This window comes from Poeciliopsis prolifica, unplaced genomic scaffold (genome assembly GCF_027474105.1).
Source record: "Poeciliopsis prolifica strain line A6 unplaced genomic scaffold, Auburn_PproV2 SCAFFOLD020, whole genome shotgun sequence".
In the NCBI taxonomy this organism is placed as follows: Eukaryota; Metazoa; Chordata; class Actinopteri; order Cyprinodontiformes; family Poeciliidae; genus Poeciliopsis; species Poeciliopsis prolifica.
The window spans coordinates 6,342,036-6,364,554 of NW_026562395.1; the positions used below are offsets into that span (position 1 = coordinate 6,342,036).

The 22,519-nt window shown below is 39.6% G+C and overlaps 1 protein-coding gene across 10 annotated transcripts in view; it reads right to left on the reverse strand.

Annotated features, from left to right (window-relative positions):
- Window positions 1-22,519, reverse strand: part of cdc42bpab (CDC42 binding protein kinase alpha (DMPK-like) b) — a 78,869-nt gene that overhangs the window by 32,510 nt on the left and 23,840 nt on the right. For all 10 annotated transcript variants that reach the window (XM_055044644.1, XM_055044641.1, XM_055044640.1 and 7 more), the window contains exons 3-6: window positions 17,037-17,128; window positions 11,437-11,520; window positions 9,901-9,996; window positions 8,355-8,503 (exon numbers count right to left, since the gene is read on the reverse strand). In XM_055044644.1, coding sequence (XP_054900619.1) covers window positions 8,355-8,503; window positions 9,901-9,996; window positions 11,437-11,520; window positions 17,037-17,128 — 421 coding nt within the window. The remainder of the gene's footprint in view (window positions 1-8,354; window positions 8,504-9,900; window positions 9,997-11,436; window positions 11,521-17,036; window positions 17,129-22,519) is intronic.

A 22,519-nucleotide genomic window follows, 5' to 3' on the forward strand; every position in this document is an offset into this window, starting at 1 on the left:
TTTAACATCTAAGCTTCACTGTTGCAAAGTTTCATGACATTCATTTAAATGTCATAAAACCAACATTTTCTTTACTCCAGAACCTCACAAATCATAACCGTAAAACTTGGACCAAACGACTAGCACGTGGCTCCGCGGGGGAGTGTGTGGGTGTGTGTGTTCTGGTAACTGGAGAGTGCTAATCTGCTCCTAAGACCTCTGCTCTGCCAAAGAGCAGACAGCATGAGTTGACCTTAGCTTGCCGTATCAATGGAGCAGAGGATGGAGTCTGCTACTGATAAACCACTTAGCGTTAGCCCACATCGTCCCACTGCTATTCAACTCATCCGTTTCCTTGCCTCAGATTTGCCTAACTTTTAATCAATCACTTGGCCACACAAGTATATTAACAGATGTAGGTTGACAGCATACTAGCTACCTTCCAGTAGTGAACAAAGCAAAATAGCTGTGATTCCATGTTTGGTGAGTTAGCACAGTAATTAGGCTAGTGTGTCACGGGGCTCCTGCAGTCTTAAGGAGCGTCACAGGGACTGGAACAGAGGAAGGTAATCTCTGCTAAGACCACAGCATCCATCTGGGAGGGCCATCTGGATGGCGCCTCACGCTTTGTGCACGCCAGCAACTGGAGGACCTGCAAAGACGGCAACGCGCTAACAGGATTCCTGCTAATTCATGACGCGAGGAGCTGATGTGACACCAGATAGAATCTCCAGGTGAAAACAGGGATGGCTGACAAGCCATTCATTCTCTAGGTATAAAATAAACTATTGGAAAACTAAAAGAAAATTATGAAAGAATAAGATTTCTTTTTTAAAATGAAATCATAAGAAAAGGAAACCTCTTCAAAGTCATGACGCAAACTAATTACACCAATTGTTTATGCTCAAATTCTCCGTCAAGCGATTCCTGAGGTGTAACATCTGATTTAAAATGATGCAAAGAGTTTTATTAGACAGTGATGTCTGTCCTTATCTGGAAACAAAAGTCCTGAGCTGGAACATTTGTATCTGCATGTTTCTGGAAAACCCACAAATCTGACGCACAAGTTACAACAGCAAACAGCAATGAATGAAGTCGCTTCTCCTGGCCCACTTTGGGTTCACTTGTGCTTAAAAAAAATCTGTTTGGATGCTAGAAAAGACTATTGTTGTGTTCACATTGTGCTAAATAGAGTGAGCCTATTAGCGACACTATTCAAACCTGAAATAGCATGTTTATGCTAAACATGTTGGAGCAGCACAATGCTAATGTCAACGACTACCGTTCACATTTCTAAAGAAGTTCTATGAATGATCAGGTCCTTGAAATACTGGAAAACAGAATGTCTAGAATAGCACTTTGCACTAATTTGATGATGGAACAACTTTAATAAAACAATAAACATCCTTGCTGATGGGCTTGTGTGTCTAGCTATTCAATAATTTAGCAATAAAAAAGGATTTCAGAATTGAAAGTGTTGCTTATTTTACCAATGTATGTGGCTTTCTACGACAGTCCCCGCAATTAACTTGATTAAACATTTTCAATCAAGCCCCACCACTGATTCATACATCAGTATCTGAATGATGCAAGAGGAGTTTATGAATTGATGCATGTTAATGTAGAGCAACATTTCCCCAGAGGAGGTGACCGCTATGTGGCTAGCACATTCAGAACTAGTGAACATTGGACTCAATTCAAATGCAAGCTAACATGACAGAGATCCTTTCACCAGCAGTGATTGAGTATGATCAGCAAGTTCTAAGGAAGCACATGGCGCTGATCAATAGGAAAGAAGACAAAGACTGTGATCAATAGGACGCACATGAGCAAACGCATTGGTGATCACACGGATTTGGACCAGACGTTAAAGTTAACATAGCTTTTCATTAAACACACAACAGAGTTTATAATGTGTGTTTGGTTTCTTGCTCATTACAACAAAGCTCCACAGCTTACTCTTTACACCCTGATGCTTGTCCCCCATCCCCATCCCAGCACCCTCCCCCACCCGCCTCTCCAATCAGAGTCTGAGCATCAGTGTTGGAGCAGACAGATGTGGTGCTCGGCAGCACAAAAGCCATGGTGACATGGTCCATTGAAACATTTGTCAGGGTCCTCTGGGAGGCCACGCAGACCACTGACCACTGAACAAATGAAGGCAGGCACTCTCTCACACACACGCATGCACGCGCACGCACACACACACACACACACACACACACACACACACACACACACACACCCTTCTGCATCCGACTCTCATGGGATTCAACCAAAAGAGACAGAAGATAGACCTTGAAGCTTTTTTTGCGCCTTGTTTCTTTCATCTGGTCTCCTCTCAACTTCCTCAGTGTCAATAGGAAGAGAAGAATTTATTTTTATTAGGCTGACATTTTGGGAATCTAAGAAAATTTTTTATTTAATTAACTTAATTTGTTAAGTCGGTGCAATTTGAAGTACAATAGACAATTAAAAGCAAATAAAAAAACACTGAAACTGATTTAAAAAAGCAACAAAACAAAAAAAACGGTTGACTTTCTTGGTCAGAAATATTACAAATAAATCTTTTGGGTAGAAAGAAACAGAAAGGAGAAAAATGATAAATCATGAAAATGGAAAGTACTGAGATTTATCATGTAATTAATTGACTGATTGCAACATGCCTACGACCTGATCTATTGCAATCTGATGAGGGCTTCATATGAGTCGATAATTATCGATTGGTTTTGGGTTTTAAGTATCTGAAATGCAGCCAAACTGGTGACCTTTACCGTTTCATCTGCAGTTTCTTCTCAAGCTGTTCTCATTTTCTCCTTTCCCTCAACTGTTTATTATATTTAATCAGCTATAAGGCACAGTGGCGAAACCTAAAACTGATGCTGAAAACGCTGATTGGCTATTGGCCATCCTTTACATCTGATATTGCACAAGTGACACTGGAATGACAACTGTGATGCTGTGACCTTAAACTGAAATTTATACAGTGGAATATCATCAATCGGGCCCCCTGTCTATTTGTTGTGGTGGTCATTTAAAAAAGAAAAAAACTGCCATATGAGGCCAACAATGTCATTAAGAGAGGGTATTGATGTCCTCAGATGCTGTTCAATTAATAGAAAGCAGCATGTGCCTCTAGGGGTATTTAAAGTGGGCATCTGTGGCTCAAGCATTGGCGTGGTAATGTGTCACCCTCAATGGTCTGACCTATAGCCTGCAAGGTTCATGACAATAAACAAGCTCAGGTCTTCTGGCCCAGGAACAAACATGGAGATGCAGCATGCAGCTTCTATGCTCCATACATCTGGAACAAACTTCCAGAAAACTGCAAAACTGCTGAAGCACCGAGTTACATTAAAACAACTTACAGTTGATTTTGATTGGTAGTTAGTGGAGCATCGATGAACATGTTTGATGAGTATTTGCTTGATGATGGAATTTGACTAAATGTCTGTTAGGGATTTATTGTATTGTTTATCATGATGAATTCCTTTTCATGCTAAGAATTCTTATTTATTGTTGTGATTAATTCCAATTAAAGATAATTTTAAAAACCCCAAACGGTCAGTATTGTCTGGATTCTTAAATTAACTTTTTTTTTATTTTTTCACAGTTTGTTCAATAAATATAAACTTTGAAAATATGATTAAGTATAGTTACTGTGTCAAGTTTAATGAAACAAATCCCTACTTTATGTGCCTGGAGTCCTAAAGAATCACATTGTAAATGGGAATGTTTCTCAACAGCAGTATTTGTATTTGTGGAGCAACGATACTGGTTAATTATCTAAAAAGAGAACAAATAAATGATTCTCATTGTGACCTTTATCATTATCGCAATCATACCACAAAATATTGTGATAAAATGTGACCACCTCTTGTGTTTGTTGCTTGTTTCACAATTGGTGACTGTATGATGTGTTTATGATGTAAAACAATTTGAACTTCCTTGTTGCTGAAATGCGCAATATAAATACGCTTGACTTATTGTATAAGACAATTGTATAAGACAAATGCATCATGTATGCTAGCAATCACAGCTAAATCAACTATTCCACATTTTCAATTAAAAACCATTAAAACACATAACCGTCCAGGGTTCAGAGCAGCACGACACACAGAAAATAGCAATGAGATAAACACACATCCGGATTCGCATGCTAACACACACATGCACAAACACACACAGAGTCATCAGACGGCGCTAGCCAGCAGGACACACCCTCCTCTCCTCCCTCCTCAGGGGACATGCCCGGCCGTCTCCACCCTCTCCAAAAGTCGGCACCGAAAACTCCCATGAGAGTTTGTGTGTGTGTGTGAAGAATTTGTGTGTAAGTGAGAGCAAAGGAAAGGTTGGGGTGGGGGGGGTGGCTGGTGACAGCAACCACACCTCCACCCACACACCTCTAAAGCCGGTCATTAGTGTCCCAAAGTGTCCACAGGCAGACCAAAAGAGAAAGGCCACGGCCCCCTGCTCCCCGTCCCTTCTTCTTTCCATCCACCAACCCCAACCCGCGGCCCCTAGCAACACCATGCAATTAGTGGCTCCCGCTCGCAGCTATTGGCTCCCTTTCTTTCCATACATTTATATTTACATGCGTCTTTGACTCTGTCATTGTCACCCAGTGTGTCTGAGTGAGCGGTGGTGTATTACAGACAAGGAAAAAAGAAAAATAAAACCTGGACACACCCAACATACCGAGCCGCCGAGCTTTATCTCTGCCTCTTTCTGACCCTCCCTTCTTTTCTAATTATCTCACATTATTCCCTCTGTCTAGCCATCATTCTTTCGCTCATTTGTGCTGCGACGGGCCCCCGGTGAAAGCAAAGCTGTAATTATGTTAACGTGCCCATGTGACTACTTCCTGTCTAGAAGATCCTCATATCCTGCTCCCGAGGGGAATCTTTAGTCGGCTAGAAAAAAAATTCTTTTGGCGCCCGCGTCAGGGAGGAAGTGTTTCCCATGCTGTGCTGTGTCAACAGTGAGATTTGAGGCATTTTGTTTGTCAAGTGAGAAGTCGCGATAAGACGAACAGCTAAGCAAGAGAGACGAGGCAGGAACTGGGTGACCTTTCTTCACAGAGAGAGGAAGGAGACAAGTTCTTAGTCTCATAGTGGCTTTGTTCCCATGACAAATGTAAGCAAAAATTTGTCGATTTTTTGTCAGTGGCGAAAAACACAAATTTACAATCCATGTGTTTCCATTAAATATGCCACTAATTTGCTGATGATGTTATTTTATTTCTAACAGATCTGAAATATTCAATACCGGCGGTGGAGGGGGTGATTCAGGAATTTGGGAGAATCTCAGGTTACAAAGTAAACAATACAAAGTCTTCTATTCTGCTATTAAATGGCGGCGAAAGGACTAATCCCACCAGGGAGATTAAGCACTTTAAAGTAGTGGAACATTTTGAATATTTAGGTGTTCAGATCTTCCCAGAATTACAACAGATAGTGAAATACAATTACGAGCACCTGAAAACAATAGCCACCTCATTTGACAACTGGACAACCTTGCCTCTGTCCATATTAGGAAGAGTTAATGTTCTGAAGATGAGTATACTTCCAAAGCTCTTATACCTCTTTCAGAGCATTCCCCTACCGCCTCCTCCTGAATTATTTAACTGGTTGAAAAAAAACATATTAGGCTTCATATGGAACAATGGAAGGTCCAGGATACGTCTTTCGTTGCTTTATTTACCATTTGACAGAGGGGGGTTAAAGTGCCCCAACTTTAAATTTTATTATTGGGCAACACAATTAAGGACTATTATGTTCTATTTTGCAGATAAAGGAAAACCTCATTGGGTAGAAATGGAATCCCATAATTTAAGTTTAGCTCTTCCATTGTTCATATATTCCGATACATCAAATAAACTACAGAAACACACTACGAATCCCATTCTGAAAAACATGATTAAAATTTGGCAGGAGGTTAAAAAATACCTTGAGGAGCCAGACGGGATATCCCAATTTAGCCCAATATGGGGTAATCAGCTATTTGCCCCAGGTAGGGCAGATGGAACCTTTCAGCTTTGGGCATTGCAAGGCTTAAAGAGTATTGGTGACCTTTACCCATCAAATTCGGATATATTTTCGTCATTCGGGGAGCTACAAACCAAATTCAGGCTAAACAAAAAGCATTATTTTAAGTTTCTTCAGATAAGAAGCTTTGTGAAAGCAAATAACAGTAATCTAAACAGGCCTCCCCTTACAACGCTCGAAAAATTAATGACCCGGGATAATTTAAGAAAGGGTATAATTTCAGACCATTATAAAGTGTTGCTCTCTTACTCAACAGAGAACTCAAATAAAAGGCTCATAAACTGGAATTTGGACCTATTATCAAATGTCAGTGAACAGGACTGGAAAAGGACCTGTATAAAAACCCACACAATGTCCATTAACAGTCGATTTAGAATTCTACAATTTAAATGGCTAATGCGTATCTATGTTACACCCGTACATTTAAATAAATACAATAACAACATTCCAGATCTGTGCATAAAGTGCAACTCTAAAGGGACGTTAATACACTGTATGTGGGAATGCAGACAAATTACTTTGTTTTGGACAGAGGTGAAAGTTATAATTGAAAAGATTATCTTAAAGCCGATTTTACTGGATCCTAAATTGTTCTTGCTGGCTCTATACCCTGAGAACCATCATTTTAGTAAAACAGAATGTACTTTTATAGATATAAGCTCACTGGCAGCAAAAAAATGTATAGCTTTGGCTTGGAAAAATGTCAACAGACCAAGTGCCACGCAATGGTTGAGAGAGATGGCATCCAATTTGCCGCTAGAAAGAATAACATATATTAAGAAATCCAAACAATATCTTTTGAGAGAATATGGGAGCCTTTCATTACTTTCATTAAGGATTTAGACCTGTCAGAGGGCCCATTTGAATTCGGACTTGTAGGAACCTGCGATGTGCTATGATGTATAGAAGTGTACACTTATATCTAACCAGTTAGAAATCGTCTGAACACCCCCGTTTTATGAGAAGTTTTTGTGTGTCTTTCTTCTTTTTTTTTCTGGTTGTCTTTTCTTTTTTCTCTGAAGATGTGGGAAATTAGAGTCATGTAAAAACTGTAAGGAGAACTTGTTCAAAATTCAATAAAATGTTTTTGGAAAAAAAATATGCCACTAAAATCATGTGAATAAGACTGCGATCGCAATAACTCATTAAAAAACACGCTGCACCATAATCCTGCTACTTCTACTTCCTGTTGTCTTCTTCAACAGTATTTCCATTACAGTTTTTTTAAATGCATCCATTTTGTTACAGGAGGAAAAAAACTACTTCATCCTATCACAATATCATTTGATCATTTATTTTTGGAAGTCTGGACAAGTGCAGTTACAGTAAATGGAAATGCAGCCAATTTTGTTTTTAAGGTGCTTTCACACCTGAAGGTCTGGGCTGATTGGCGACTAACAATGCAACACTTGCTACATTTTCAGCTGTGTCAAACAAACCAAACCCCTTGATGAAACGATTCACCTCCTCGGCAGTGGTAGCGCCGAGAAGAATCACTGAAGGAAGCGACATGGAAATATCTGAAGAAGAAACTAATCGCAACTTCCTTTTTCACAAAATATAAATAAAAACGGATTGGTGTCAGATTTTAGCTGCAAGAGGATTTCTTCTTGGTCATTGGTAAAAGACCGCAAGACCACTTAACTCACACGTGTTTTGGTTGCGTTTACCCAGAATGCACTATGGTCAACTTCCTGCTTTTGGAGCGGTCTCGGGTCCACATGGCATTTATATATGCATCCAAACCGCACCAGAGTTCATGTCAACTGAACAGAGATGGAGGTTTTTAGGCAAACTACAGTTCTAGACTCTACTTGCTAGTGGACAGCTGGTTTATTTAAGGGTAACAGCATTAGAGGATTGAACACATTTTAACACTTTTATGTATTTTAGGTAAATAAATTTTAAAAATATGCGGTTTTTCTTACAACTATGCACTGTTTTATTTTGGTTTACAAAATCAAATTCTAATAAAATACCTTGAAGTTTGTTTTTAGAACATGACAAAATCTGAAGAACTTGTGAATTCCTTTGCAAAGTATTCACTCTGATTCACTGCTCTGGTATTTTGGACCATTTGTTCTCCAATAACACATTATTTTACCAATCGAGCTTTTCGCCTTTAACTTCTGTCCCCAACTGATTGAAATCATTTTCCAGAACCCCGACATGCTGCCTCCCCCAAGCTGGAATATTTCCCACAGCTGCAGGACTGGTGTAAATACATCAAGCATCCATCATTGCGAGTTCTTGCTCCGTTAGCCTCTTGCTTAGAAACGGCTGCATACATTCCAACAGGAACCTTCGCACGATGTCCCGCCGCCTCACCTGTGGACGTAGTGGAGCTGGTGAACGGAGTCGATGGCCAGCACCATCTCAGCAAGGTAGAACTTGGCCATTTCTTCAGGCAGTCGGTCCTCAAACTTGCTCAGCAGGGTCAGCAGGTCGCCACCCACGTAGTAGTCCATGACCAGGTACTGGAGAAGAAGTAAACACATTAAGGATGCAAGAAAAACACACACACACACACACACACACACACACACAAAAAAGAGAACAGTAAACACATCTTTATCTAAACGGATGCTAAACTCGCACCTAAATAGTTTCATGTGTTTGGGTTCGCCTAAAAATAAACGGAAAGATGGGCCGCGGCGAATATCTTTAAAGCCTTAGGGAGTTGTCGAGCATTTGTTGTGAGAATGTGGGAAATGGAATGAGAAGCAGTTCTGGCATTTCAGCTCAGGGTCATGCAGGGTGGACTAACAGCCCGGCTAAAGGGAGAAGGAATGCCTGCAGCTACCAATTAAAGCGAGACAAAGTTCGTCTGACCAGCCACACATTTCTTTTTGTGTTCTCCATGAACTTATATAATCTGTTTATAACCAGGCTTCCCATTTTCCAGACTAGTTTTAATCCTGATCTTCACCACAGTGAGGAAACAAAGCACTGATCCCATCATGCGGAGGAGCTACTGAGCTCCAAAAACAACCTGAAGGGTGACATAGCAAAAGTGACGGACATGGGGTGGGCATTTATTTATTTCATTTGTCGTGATGCGTTCTTATCGTGGTGAGAATTTAGATTTATCTTTGATGTGACAAATTACACTTAACGATTGTTTAAAACCCTCCCAGCTGTGATTGGTTGTTTATAGTTCGCACTAGGAGAAGGCAGAGAAGCTTGATTTTTCACAGATGATCTGTCTCATACTAGCCTGACACAACATGGTGACACTTTCATCAAATATGTAAAAATAAACATTTTTATTAATGTTATGTACTGCAGCTTTAAATGCAGTTACCGTGCGCAGTTACATACTGTGTCTATCTCAGTTTCATGTCACAATCTTTTGTGACTGGTGTCCCAAAGAGGCGGTTTACAAATGCGAGTGTTTTTCAAGAGCAGCATTTGTGTTCGCGGGGCTTTGACTACTGTGCCTCTAACAAAGAAGCAACAATAGTTCTTATTGTCACTTTTATTGTTATCAGAACAATACTAAGAAAAATACTGTGATGCAACCTCGACAGTGATGTCGTTACTATGAACACAGACGCACACAAACAGAGCAGTTGCAGCATGACGATGCAATGTTTGTATGAACAATAGTCACAATGCAGGATGTGCGACATCAAAAAGCGTAAGCCGTTTATTTATACAAGCATCACCCACATTAAGCCCACTCCAGAGGAAGTGAACTGTTAATGAAACTGGATTTGTTTTCGTGTTTATTACATTAGTAATATCCCTATAATGGTGACATCAGAGTTGAATTTTTTATTTCTTTTGGTTATTGATTCTATGCACACTATCTGCTGAAAACATGTTTCTATGCGGCTCCCCAGGCTGCAGAGGAGGGAGGTTTCTGTGTTACCAGGTTGTTGTCGTCCTGGAAGGCGTAGTGCAGGGTGGTGATCCACTGGCTGTCTCCATTCACCAAAACGTCCCGCTCCTCTCGAAAGCACGCCGTCTGCACAAAGATTCAATGACGATTCAAAATCTTCTACGTTCCTGGACATGTGTGTGTGTGTGTGTGTGTGTGTGTGTGTGAGAGAGACTTTCTGCAAGCTGGAGGAATAAATCATGGCAAAAAAAAAAGTTTTTCCCTGCAGCAGTAAAGCGGTGATGAAGTTTTGATAGCTGACCTGCCGATATCGCAAATTTATCTGGAATGATCTCAGAGTCAAAAAACCTGGTCTGTACCTTTCATTATTCTCGTTATGCAACTTATTTCTCCGTATTTTGGAGGAACAGAAGAGGACCAATTAAAGAATTTTTTTGCCAAAAGATGTCTTCATATTTGTATTGTGCAAAATCAATAAATTACCATCAAAATAACTAGAAAAACACTTAAAGTTAATAGCCATATGTTGTAAATCTATATCACCTTCCTAAAATAACGGCTTGTGTTATTTTCTTGTCAAAAGATGATTTAGGTAGAAAAATACAAAATCATTTTGGCAACAAATAAAAAAAAAAAACAAACAACAACAAAAAAATAAACACTTAAATTAGGAAGGTAGTGATGTGTAAATTTAATATCTATAAATAGGGACTGAAGCTTTTGGGTCTCTTAATTTTGGTTAAAGTGAAAAAGAACCTACTAATATTTTAACTATAGATATGATAATAACTGAAGAGTTTTAGCCATTTCCTCTTGCAATATTTAAGTTTAACTTCCACACAGAATTAAATAAAAGTAACACAAACATGCTTTCTTATGTTTTTTTTTATTATGTAGGAAAGAATTTGTTTTTTCATTATTTTTGAAAAATAATGAAAAAAAGTTTATTTCGTTTTCCACTGAAAGAAACAAGATCCGTCCTCTTTTTGCTCAATTTTATATTTATTTTGATTAAAAATATTGCAAAAGAAAAAGGTGGTTCATAGAAACGTGTACGCTGTCTTTTAAACGCGACGTCACAGTTGTGGCTCTAAATCATTTGCCAGAGCATAAAAACATAGTATCTTTAGGTTGTAGAAGTTGCAGATTTATGCAGATCTTGTCTGTGGATCCGTCGTTGCGTTTCCTGTCTCTGGGTGCTTACGCGTATTTGCACGTACGTCTAAACACTGTGGAGCATTTTGTTGTTTTTTTTTTTCCTTTTGCTTTGCGACGTGTGAGCCGCTACGATCAGAAACTCAGCAGGCCGACAGAGATGTGAGGAGGGTGTCAGGAAGAAGATGATGAGAAAAACACGCATGGGCAGATCAGGCTGCGACATGTTCTGCAATCCATCAAGAAATGTTTGATTCGAAAGAAATTCCACGGAGAATGTGGTTTTTCCTGACAGGAGGCCCTTTCTTTCGTTTTTTTTTATTTTAATCTTCATCATTTTCCTTGAGCCACTTCCATGATCACTCCTGCAGACTGCTTTCGATAACCAGAACTAATACGATCGGTGCTAACCTCTGCTCGCTTGAGCATTTCCCACTTGTTGAGAATCTTCATAGCGAAGACCTTATCCGTGTTTCTCACTTTTACCACCGCGACCTGCAAGAAGGAAAAGAAAAAATGCATTTTTAGTTGACATTGTGAGAAAAATATCAAACTACATAAGCATTATATCTATGTATTGCATCTTATCCTGGGAAGAAACAGGAGATGAAACTGCAACAGTCTAAAGAAACAAAGCTCTCCCCATAAAGGCCATTAGTGTGTGAACTTAGCAACAACAACAACAACAAAAAGTCTTGCAGAGAATTATTTTAATAAGAGATAAATTCTGAGTTAGTCATGTGGGGAAAGAAAGAAGAGGAAATTTGAGATAAGGATTCAAAATAAATAAATTTAACTAAAGCCAGAAATATGAAAAGGAAACTGTGGGGAAAACTGCAGACAAGTAAGAAGTTTTAACTTTCTTTACAAGTAAATGATGGAGTTAGGAGGAAATCAACAAAATGTCACTAGTGTGTATGTTCTAGATCAATTTATAAAAATTACAGAGTGAAACACTAAGCTCAACTTCAGATTATGATGAGTCGTTTTATGTTAATCTGCTACCAGATTAAAATCCTTCCAGATCTGTGGCTTTTCCCTCTGCAGCCTAAATACTGGGATTTTCCCCAGTTGTAGCTTCTGCTCAAGATATTTCAACTCCATTTAATCACTTTTAATATTTACTTATCAAGTCATTGCATGAAAAAATACTTTAGAAATATCAATTTACAAATTTTGATATATATATAGAGTATATATATATATGTGTAAGTGTGTTTATTTACATATTTCAAACTTGAGACTGAAAGTGAGGTATATTATAAAAGGCAGAGTTTGTTTCTTAATTTTCTAAAAATTTAACGCAAAACTTTTAAAAAAAAAATCTGTTTCTGTACTTTAAATTCTTACTACTTAAATACCTCAAACTTGAGAACAAAGTAAATATAATACAAACGTTAATGTTTACTATTGCCTCAAGCTGAAATTGAGGCATTAATTTCTTTAATACTTCAAACATGAAACTTGAATCATTGAATTTGAACTTTTTTTCTTCTTTTTGTTTAGCAAAAAGAAACAATAATTTTTTATTTACTCGCATTTTCTCATATTTCTTTTGCTAGCTTAAGTAGCTAGCACAGAATTGCACAATTTTGTATTCAATTACACATTTATTTGTCACAATCAATTACTCAACTATTAAAATAATCATTTACACTGACTATTTCAATAATAATCAGAGTAAATGATTACACTGCACGAGAGAATCACTGCAGTGAAGCTCACCTAGGTTACCTCTCTGATTATGTGCGAGTGCGCTGGCTCCCCAGAGCCAGAGCACTCTGCAATAAAAGTTATTCCTGCTTAAATAATGACAAAAAAAAAATGGTTCTTGAACCGTTTCTCAGCCTCCGATAAGCAAAAGGACAAGGTTCGCACGGAGGGACGGTTTATCTCCTGACACTGATGAATTGGTTACTGCACAGTTCACCATCTGTTTGGCTCTGAGCTGCACAGTGATCGATGAAAAAGAAACATTTGCATGTCTAAAGCACATTTCTGTACAACTTTCACAGTTTAAAGCCTTCCTTTAAAAGAATGGAAACAGTCCTCTGTCAGACAGTTCGCTGCAGACTCAGTAATGACAGAGTCTGCAGCAAACTGCCTTCATTCTCTGCACAAGCTGCTAATAGAAGGAAACGCTTTGGAAGAAAGAGGTCAGGTAATAGGTGAATGATCAACTTGTTGTGCGTCTACTTGGACCAATGAACGCTAATCGATTCTCATAATATCAGGAATGTAGCAGGAACAAAACAAACAAAATTGTTTTATTTTCATCCACAGCTTCTGTAAACCAAAACACCACAAGAACAGCCTTAAAGGAACAGCGTCCAAATGTACTACTTGTTTCATTAATCAGGTTACGATGAATGTTTATGATGATGTTCGATATGTGCCGTTTTTATGGAAACCAAATTTGAAGTTTTATGAACCATACAGTTTTTATCTTACAAACCTCATTGCTTATAGCTGCCATCTACCCAAATGACAGACTAAAAGCAATACGTATCTTTATTGTTGAGCTCACATGCCTATTTATTCAACAAACAAGCAGAAATTTAAAATGTTTAAAATGTTTTTGATTCTGTCAATATATGGGTATAAATTGAAATGCGATTACTTGTGATTGATAAAGTCCAGACCGTGCAATTAACCTTATCAGAATTTTAATTTGAACCGAGTCCCACCACGATTAGTCACATTAGAAACGTTTACATACAGTGGCTTTCTGTAACACATGACTGGAGGAGGCAATAAAACCATCCATCTTAAAATAATCTGAGGAAAGTTTCAATGGATTGAAAAAAATGAAGGCCATCAAATCCTACTGAACCTTGGATTTAGCCACAGTATGTACATGGGAATCGTAATACGGGGGCATAAATTGATACTAAATGAAAGGGAAAGAAAATTACATTGAACTTGGACACTGACTTCCTGATCCAGACTCTGTACATACACATCGTTTCATTCCCATCAGTCAAACGGGTTGTGATGGACTTGAGAAGAACAGAGGACATCTTGAAGCTCCCCAACGTTTCCTTTTATAGCTGCTATTTCTCACCGATGCCTAAAGATCACGCTGCTACGACGACCCAACTCACCGTCCCGCATTAACAACTGCCAGTTTTCCCTGACTGCTAATTACTAAACATAGCCCTGGGAAAAAAAAAAAACTTCCTGGGCTCCAGCTTTACAGTTTTGCCAAAAAAGGAGCTGCACAAGCAGCAGCGACAAACCGCTGTGTGAGCAGACAGCCAAGGCACGAGTTCACACAAACTCAAGTTATTCCCATTGCTTTCAACGGACACCGTTTATGGGTTCAGGGTTTTTTTGGTATTCTTTACAAAAACAAGATTTATTAGAGTCCGAAACGCTGACGTAAAGATGGACTTGAAGAATTTTTTTTTTTAAATGTGAAAGACAGAAGTAAGAAGACGGGAAGCAAACAGAGCGGTGCTATGAAACGGAGGAGTCTGCATCCTATTAAATTAACCAGGGGAATGCTGCTAATGCAATACAATGATAACATTCCTGCAGTGTTTGGATTTCCCCCCAGTGATCTCTCACTAGAGAGGAGGAATGAGGGAGGACAGAAGGAAAGGAGTGATCTTGGCAGTGCCTCTCTGTTTTTGTTCTTTCCTCGACCCCTCTCTTTCCCCCGCCCCCTTCACCTCTACTCTGATCTTCATCTCGGTTCAAAACAAAAATCAGATCAGATTCAAGGGTGCAAATAAAAATTTCAAAGTGGGTGACTTGAAAGAACTCGATGCTTGAAAGAAGTACATTGCAAAAACAGTTTTTTTTTCTCTCAATATTGATAAAGCGATCTCACAGTCAGTGGGCCGGGACAAACCGCTCCATTCATCGGTGCAGATCCACTACGACACACACCTGGCACCGTCTCTCTTCCTGCTGCTGCCAATCAGAGGGTGACATCAAACTGTCCTGAGCACACTCTCCCCTCCTAAAAATGTTGTTTTTCCTCACAATTTGCCCTCGTCTTCCCCTCCCTACACTAATTTTTCTCTAAAAACACACACAAAAAAACAAAAAAAACCTCCAGTAATAATAGAAGACATCCAAAGCCATTTTTCACTGACGAATAAAAACGCAATTCCACACTATTGAGTTTGGTTCGTGTTGCCTAATGTGACTCCTGCAAAACATCCTTCACATGTCCAACTGCTGCTGGACGGCAACACATGAGTTTTACATAACATGTGTAAGTATGGGTTTGTATTTGCTTAAGTCAAATGAAGCCACTCTTACATTATTTCCTATACTGCCATGTATGCTGGCGTATTAAAAGCAGAGAGTTTAGTGGGTGTAATTATGAGGATATCGCAGAGAAAGAGTTACAACATCGCAAAAGTACGCGTGTTGCTATAACGGAGCAAATATGCCTATGAGCACTTCAGCATTTTGCTAACTTTGAAAACAGTTAGTGCACTTAGCTTCAAATAAATTCATTTTCTCGGACAAATCATAAGGCACCAACTTAGCTAGCTTTCAGTTCAATAGAGTTCAACATCTGTGTTTAAGTATCACACATCACCTGTTCTTCAAGTTGTTGGACATTTATAGTCATGCTTTAATCTTTGAAGTGGATGAAAAGTTTTTACACAGCAATTTCATTTAAGTTCCTCATGTTCTCCACCTGTGATGCGAGATGTCTAGAATACATCAGTGAACAGTTTCAAATCCACTAATGTCCTGTGTGCTTTCCATCTGAATCCCTTCAGTGGTCAATTAGCCAAAATCAGCTCCAGAGTTAGCAACACTCAACAATTATAAAATCAAAACCATGTGAGTGAAAGCTTTTATCACGTCAAGTGTAACAAATTTGAGCCCAATAAAACACGTCACGTCAATGACATGATGGGTGTCAACATGGTTGAACTTAGCGCTTTAGCATTAGCTTCCAATCAATACCATGGTGCCATAGCGCGTTATCATTAGCAGGACTAATGTTTATGGTTATCGCTTTAAGGTTAGTGTAACCAACCTTTTTGGCTGGCGGTGCCCACAGCTGTTCATTAAAACTCTAGAAGTGAGTCAGACTTGGCAAAAGACACGTTGGGAGTTAAAAGAAAAATAAAAACTTGAAAATTAGTAACATCGTCTCTAATCAGTGCATCTCTACTGAAAACACCTGCGAAACAGTCGCCTCTCTCCCACATACACGAACCAGAAGTTTATGTCCAAGCTCAAAAAACTTGGGGAATATTTTGTACATGACGGCGGTGGCGACCAGGAATTTGCTCCAATTTGTAAAGGAATGGATTAACTATTTTAAATACTGGCCACACAGCACATCTAATTAGAGCAATTCTGGTTCTGAACGACTCTAGTAAAAGACCTGACATCTTGAAAATGTCCTGTTTTAGCAGCTAAGGACTCCAATACTTGTCCTTTCAACATTCCTCTTCTTTGACATCATTACCTGAAACTCAATGACACAAACTTTTTTTTTTCCTCACCTCCCCAGAGGCATGGACATATAAAATGGATTTCAAAATCCCTTAAGTCACACTTCCTGCTTCCTAAGGTCGTCTAATTTAGAGTAAATTCAAAGATTAGGAGCAGAAAAAGGATTCTGGGAGCTCCGTTGGAGAAGCATGTAGAGTCATGCTCAGGTGGCAGACTAACGTTACACACTGCTGATGGAATGCAGCAGCAAGGAAATCACTGTCAAATGCAAAAACACTCCAGTCTTCTGCCATTTGAGCAAATAGCAATAAAGGAGGATCTCTTCTAGACACCTGCTGACCTGGGAAATCGTCAAAGCCGTAAGTTAAAACCGAGGACATTCCAAACACTTGCAGATTTTTCAAATGAAAAAACAAACCGCGTCATGGTGGTGATCGTCAGATCTGAGGCATGAAGATTGTTTCAATTCCCCTAACTGTCTTTAACGTAGATCAATCAAGCTTTCATTTCCGCTTTAGTAATAAGCCCCATGATTTTCTCAAAATCAGGGGGAAAAAAAGAACAAAATGGTGTGTTACCTCGCCGAATGCTCCTCTTCCAATAACCTTCAGGATCTCAAAGTCTTCCTTGTGCAGACGCATCTGCTTCACTTTGGAAGTGAAAGGTTTGGCTGGAGACACAAAGAAGAAGAGAATCTAATTAGTTGATTGTTTTCATTAGCATACAAAACAGAAGGCCGATCTTTATCTGGAGAGATGTACAGGAATTAGAAGAAAACTGCAAGAACAGACTTAAATAACAAAATAAGAACATTTTTTAATGTGCAGTAATAATTGCTCCCGTTACATGGAGTCAGCAGAATTTCCCAATATTTTAGTGGAAGCTGAAAGAATAATCGATTACGTAAATCAGGGGTGTCAAATTCCAGTCCTCAAGGGCCGGTGTCCTGCAACTTTTAGATGCGTCTCTGCTGCACCACCTGAATAGAATAATAGGTCATTAGCAAGGCTCTGGAGAACTTATCTACACAAGGAGGAGGAAATTAAGCCATTTCATTCCAGTGTTTTGTACTTGTGACACATCTAAAAATTGCAGGACAGCGGCCCTTGAGGACTGGAGTTCGACACTTGTGACGTAAATTCTCATTTAGTTGAGGCCCTAGTCTATAAAAGGAAGACCTGTAAAAACCTTAAACTCTGAAATAAGCCCTAGAACATCACAACAAACTTAGTTTCTCACACAGTGACTAAATTATTTATTATAGCACAGGAATGTTCAATTAAATAATCGATGATTAAACCTTTAGAAAAATCAGCTCAAAACACTTATTTACTATTCATTAACAGAGGTGATGGTGTGTTAACAAGTATCAGTAAAATCTGCAGTCCTCTGCATTGTGTATGAATAACACACGGGCAGCTTGTAACATTTAATCGTTTCCACACGAGGCCCAAAATAACCGGCTCATGGAACAATATAAAGGACAACACTCCCATATCTCGGGCTCCACGTCCTTCTAAATGGATTTTATCACAGTTAGTGACCACCTGGTCCTCTCTACAGTAAATGACACCGGACGCAGAGAGGCTGGATGATAACGTTTGCTATTGTTGTGCCCTCAGTTATGGTTCCTGACGGAAAAAAAAGGGATTAGGGAGGGATCTGCGAGGGCTGCCAACGTTCTCTCGCAAATGTTCGACAGATTTGATCTATGTTGACAGAGCCCGCATTTCCCTCATTTGTGGGGAACTATTCAGGCCACTTCCTGGTTTACATGCTCTCAGCACGCCAAGGACAACCTGGATTGGCTGCAAGTTCGCAGGGTCAGCATCCTTGGTGAACTGATACCACTTTCTTTTAATTTAATAACAACCCAACAACAAGAAGAGCTCGTTAGGTTTTTCAAACTTCTTATTCTTGTGGTTAGTAAAAGTCGGCATCTCCATCTCCGTTTACGGCTACTGTGAGAGGCGTTTCACCAGTCAAGCTAACGCTCTGCCCCGTCTATGATCCCACCGTGGCAAAACATTGTCTGGCTGCCTCGACTTCACACAACCTCCAACGCTGAACAAGAGGATGTTCTCCCACTGTGAAACAGGGAAATGCCTGCTGAAATAAAACAAACAGGTCACTCGTTGCTCAACAATCTCGCTCTCCCAGTTTTCCCCTCAAAGCCACAGCCGAGTCCGCTGACAGCCGGAGGCCGCAGGGTAGAGGGAGAGTTGCTTCTGGCGGAGCAAAGAAATGCCAACAACTCTGCCTTAGGAGGTAAGAAACACCTGAACTTGCAACCTGACCAACGTTGGAACACTGTGTGGCCAGGTGCTAAAGAACAACCATGGAGCACAAAAAGGTACGTGCAGGGTGCCTACACATTTTTCTTGTCAAATATCTGTACTTTTCCAGTATTTCCAAACTTTCCTGGCCCTTTTAACCTAATTTTAGACGATTCCAACCTAATCCTAGACAAAACAAGAACGAAAGAAGGAAGACCGGATGGATCGAAGGAGGGACGGATGGACAGATGAAACTAATAAGAGACAGATAACAGATGGACAAAAGTGTTGAAGGAAGAAAAGATGGATGAACAGACAGACAGACAAAAGCATAAATGGGTGAATGGATGAACAGACGAAAGCATTAACCCTCCGGCGGTCTACATAAATTGGGTCATTTGGGGCCCACAAGTTTTTTATTCTGTGCACAGTCCAGCAGGGTCACACTGCCTGACTGTGCACTTTTACGAGGGCTTTTTTTGTGTGTGTGTGCGTGTGTGTATAGTTTCAGGAACTGACGGTCTGACGGGACTGTCAGAGGGAGTAAAGATGAAAGGATGGACAGATTCATGTACAGACGGACTGATATTGTGGTCTATAATGTAAGGAACCTAAAATCTCAGAATACCACCAATAGTGGTATTCTGAGATCAACATATTTCATAACAATCTAATGAAATACTCTGATTGGACAAGTTTCCAATCTGATACTTCTCACAGAAACTGATTTTTCTGTAAATTTATATAGTAACAGCAGCTTGGTCTGCAATACACACTGGCACTGATTAAACTGTTGACTTCAAGGATGTATAAACTATGTTACCAAGTATGCTTTTACCAGATCTTGTCATCATAAATTGTGACAATAAATAGTTGGACATTTTCAAGTGAGACCCCAGGCCCCATCCTTTTACTGGTTTGGCTCTACGATCCTCCCCAGCTCTTGGCAAGAGAGTCTTGAATGCTCTCTGGGATACAGAACAATTTCCATCTATCTTTTTCTTGGCGATCACTAACTTGTCATTTCTATTTAGAGGGCTGCCTCTGTCAAACCACTGGGTAAGCCTCCTCTGTAGTTACACAAAGACCCACTGGTACCATTCACCCTAACATCAAGATCACACAATACCAGACTGTGGGTTTATTGAATTTTATAGCCATCATCCAAAGTGCAAAATCAGTACGTTACTATGAATGCCTTGATAAACTATTCACATCCTTTGAAAGTTCACACATTTTGTCACAATAAAACCAAAATGTGTTTTGGTTTGTGCATTATTAAGCCACTGTTCTATATCTTGCATAATATCTTCATTTATTGCAATAATTTGTGGGACAATTTATCACTGAGCTAAATTTGTTCCTCTCCAGCTCCTCCAGAGTTACTATGAGTCTCTTAGCCGCTTCTCTAAATGTTCTCCAAACACACTCTTTAGATGACTTCCGAAGGAAATTGTTAAATTTTGTTAAGGGGGAAATCAGAGAAAACTTTGTGTCCTGTTATTACCCCTTTACAGCGATGTACTACTTTGTGTTGATCCGACACATAAAATCCCAATAAAAAACCCCATTAAAGTTTGTGGTCGTAACATGACAAAATGTGGAAAAGTTCATGGCGCACAAATGTTTTTTCAAGGCGGTGTAATTGTCAATTACACAAGCTGAACTGAGATGTAGGCCATAGAGAGGGGGAAGGAGAGTGGCGCTCTGCGAGGGAGGAATTAGTGGCTGCACGCTGACTCAGGAGCTGCACTTAACGCAGCCACATGAGAAATGCCTTTCATCTCGGAGCCAGGAGCCTACAGGCCCCTTTCCACAACAAACTTTATGTGCAAACATAGACGCACACAAATATGTGCATGCAAAGTGAAGGGTCGTGGTGCTTACACCTGACGACTAGCTCCTGACTATATGCTCCTCAAAGTTTGCTTTTAACCGCTGGCATATGTGGAAATACCGAGCCAATATATCAATCAATGCAGTCAACACATATAATTCAGTCTGAAGCAACACTTTAGGATCAGTGTGTGCGCTTTGAAAGGACAAGCCGCATCCCTTTCAACAGCAGACGAAATGAAAAGTACACCAGTTTGGTCATACATCTTAGTTCATTAACAAAATATACACCTCACCTAAACACAGCAACCGTTGCTATGACAAGGTGCAGCAGGAACCAATGGTAACACTCGGGAAGCCCGACTATCCCAACTTTAGTATGACTGGTATTCTTTGTTTTCCGGGTTTTGCAACGCACGGCCCAAGTGACCCAAGACTGGAAAAAAGTCTGACATGTCATTCTGAAGGCATTGTGTGGGGTGGAGTGGGGGATAAGGTACAGATCTGCGCACAAATGGGAAGATTTACCACATGTCGGGTGCGACACGAGGTCAGGTGCTCTCAGCGGTCGGCGTTCGGATGCAGTGGAACTGGAAAAACACGAGCGACGCCACTTGCTCCACACGGCCAGACTGGTTTGGCCCAGAAGTATTGGAGCGCGGCTTATCGAAACCCTTCTCACTCCATTACCGGCAGTGGAGTCAAGAGACATTTAATGTGAAATTGAGCAACAGCAGGCGAGCGTGTTCACTCACCGGAACAGGCCTGGGCTTGGGTGTGTTCATGTGAAGTATGTGAACTTGTGTCTGTGCATTAGTCAAGCTGCTATTACATCTAATACGCAGCCATAGCTGGTGTGTGTGACTCAGTGCTGGGTGGAACAAGATTCTGTGTAAATAAAAGAAAAAAAGTCATAACCTTAAATAAATCTCTTGTTCTTGAGTAAGCGTTGCCACATGACATGGTCTGAATGTGTGCAAAAATAAATTAAGAGGGCATGCTTGTGTAAAAGGGACTGTTTGTGTGGGATTAAGTACAGACCGGAGACTGCATAAAGAGTGAACAGAACAACCCAACGCTTCTTTATTTGATGGAGTTTCTAAAAATGTCACAATATGTACTAACTCTAGCTCAGAAAGCTTTTCACTGTGGGGCAGGTTGGGTTTTGTAACTCATTTAGGTAGAAAAGGAGGTAATAACTCATTTCATTTTGCAATTTTGACATATATTGGATGATAGTGATAGCCTTTAAGCTAATGTTAAACTTTTTAGGTAATTTTGACTTTAAGGGAAAAGTTGAATTCCTAAATGGGATAAGATAACGTTACCCAAGATATTTGTGTAATTCATGATAGAATTTAAGCTAACATTAACTTTGCCAATTTGGACCTAAAAGCAATAGTTGACTTACTAAATAAGTTAAGGTAATGTTACTCAACATATGTCAACATGATGATAGGATTTAAGCTAACTCAAAAAATAGCTTATTGAATGGATTAAATTAATGTTAAGTTAATGTTGCCATCATGATGATGGTTGTCAAAAACATAACATTGCTCAACATTTTAGTCAGCACATTTTCTTGCATTTTTTATTTTTTGGACCAATGTTGAGCGTATTTTTTTAACTCTGAATTAGTGTGTGACATCAGTTTGAGTGTGTGTTCATGCTGACTACATCAGTCTTGTTCAGCGACAGTCATTGTGGGGGAAAAGTATACGATTCACTGACAAAGGAGCCATGTTGTAAATGTTATTTCAGGTTTTTTCACAGCTCAAATTGGTTTGAGAAAATATTTCTTGAATTTGTGCAGAAGTTCAATTCAAAACTACCTTATCCCCAATAATTAACAACTTGGAAGCATAAATATATTGAAATTTCTTTGTGAAATAATACTTTATTATATATTTTAAAAAAGACAGTAATGTCCCACACCCCCCTTGTGTGTG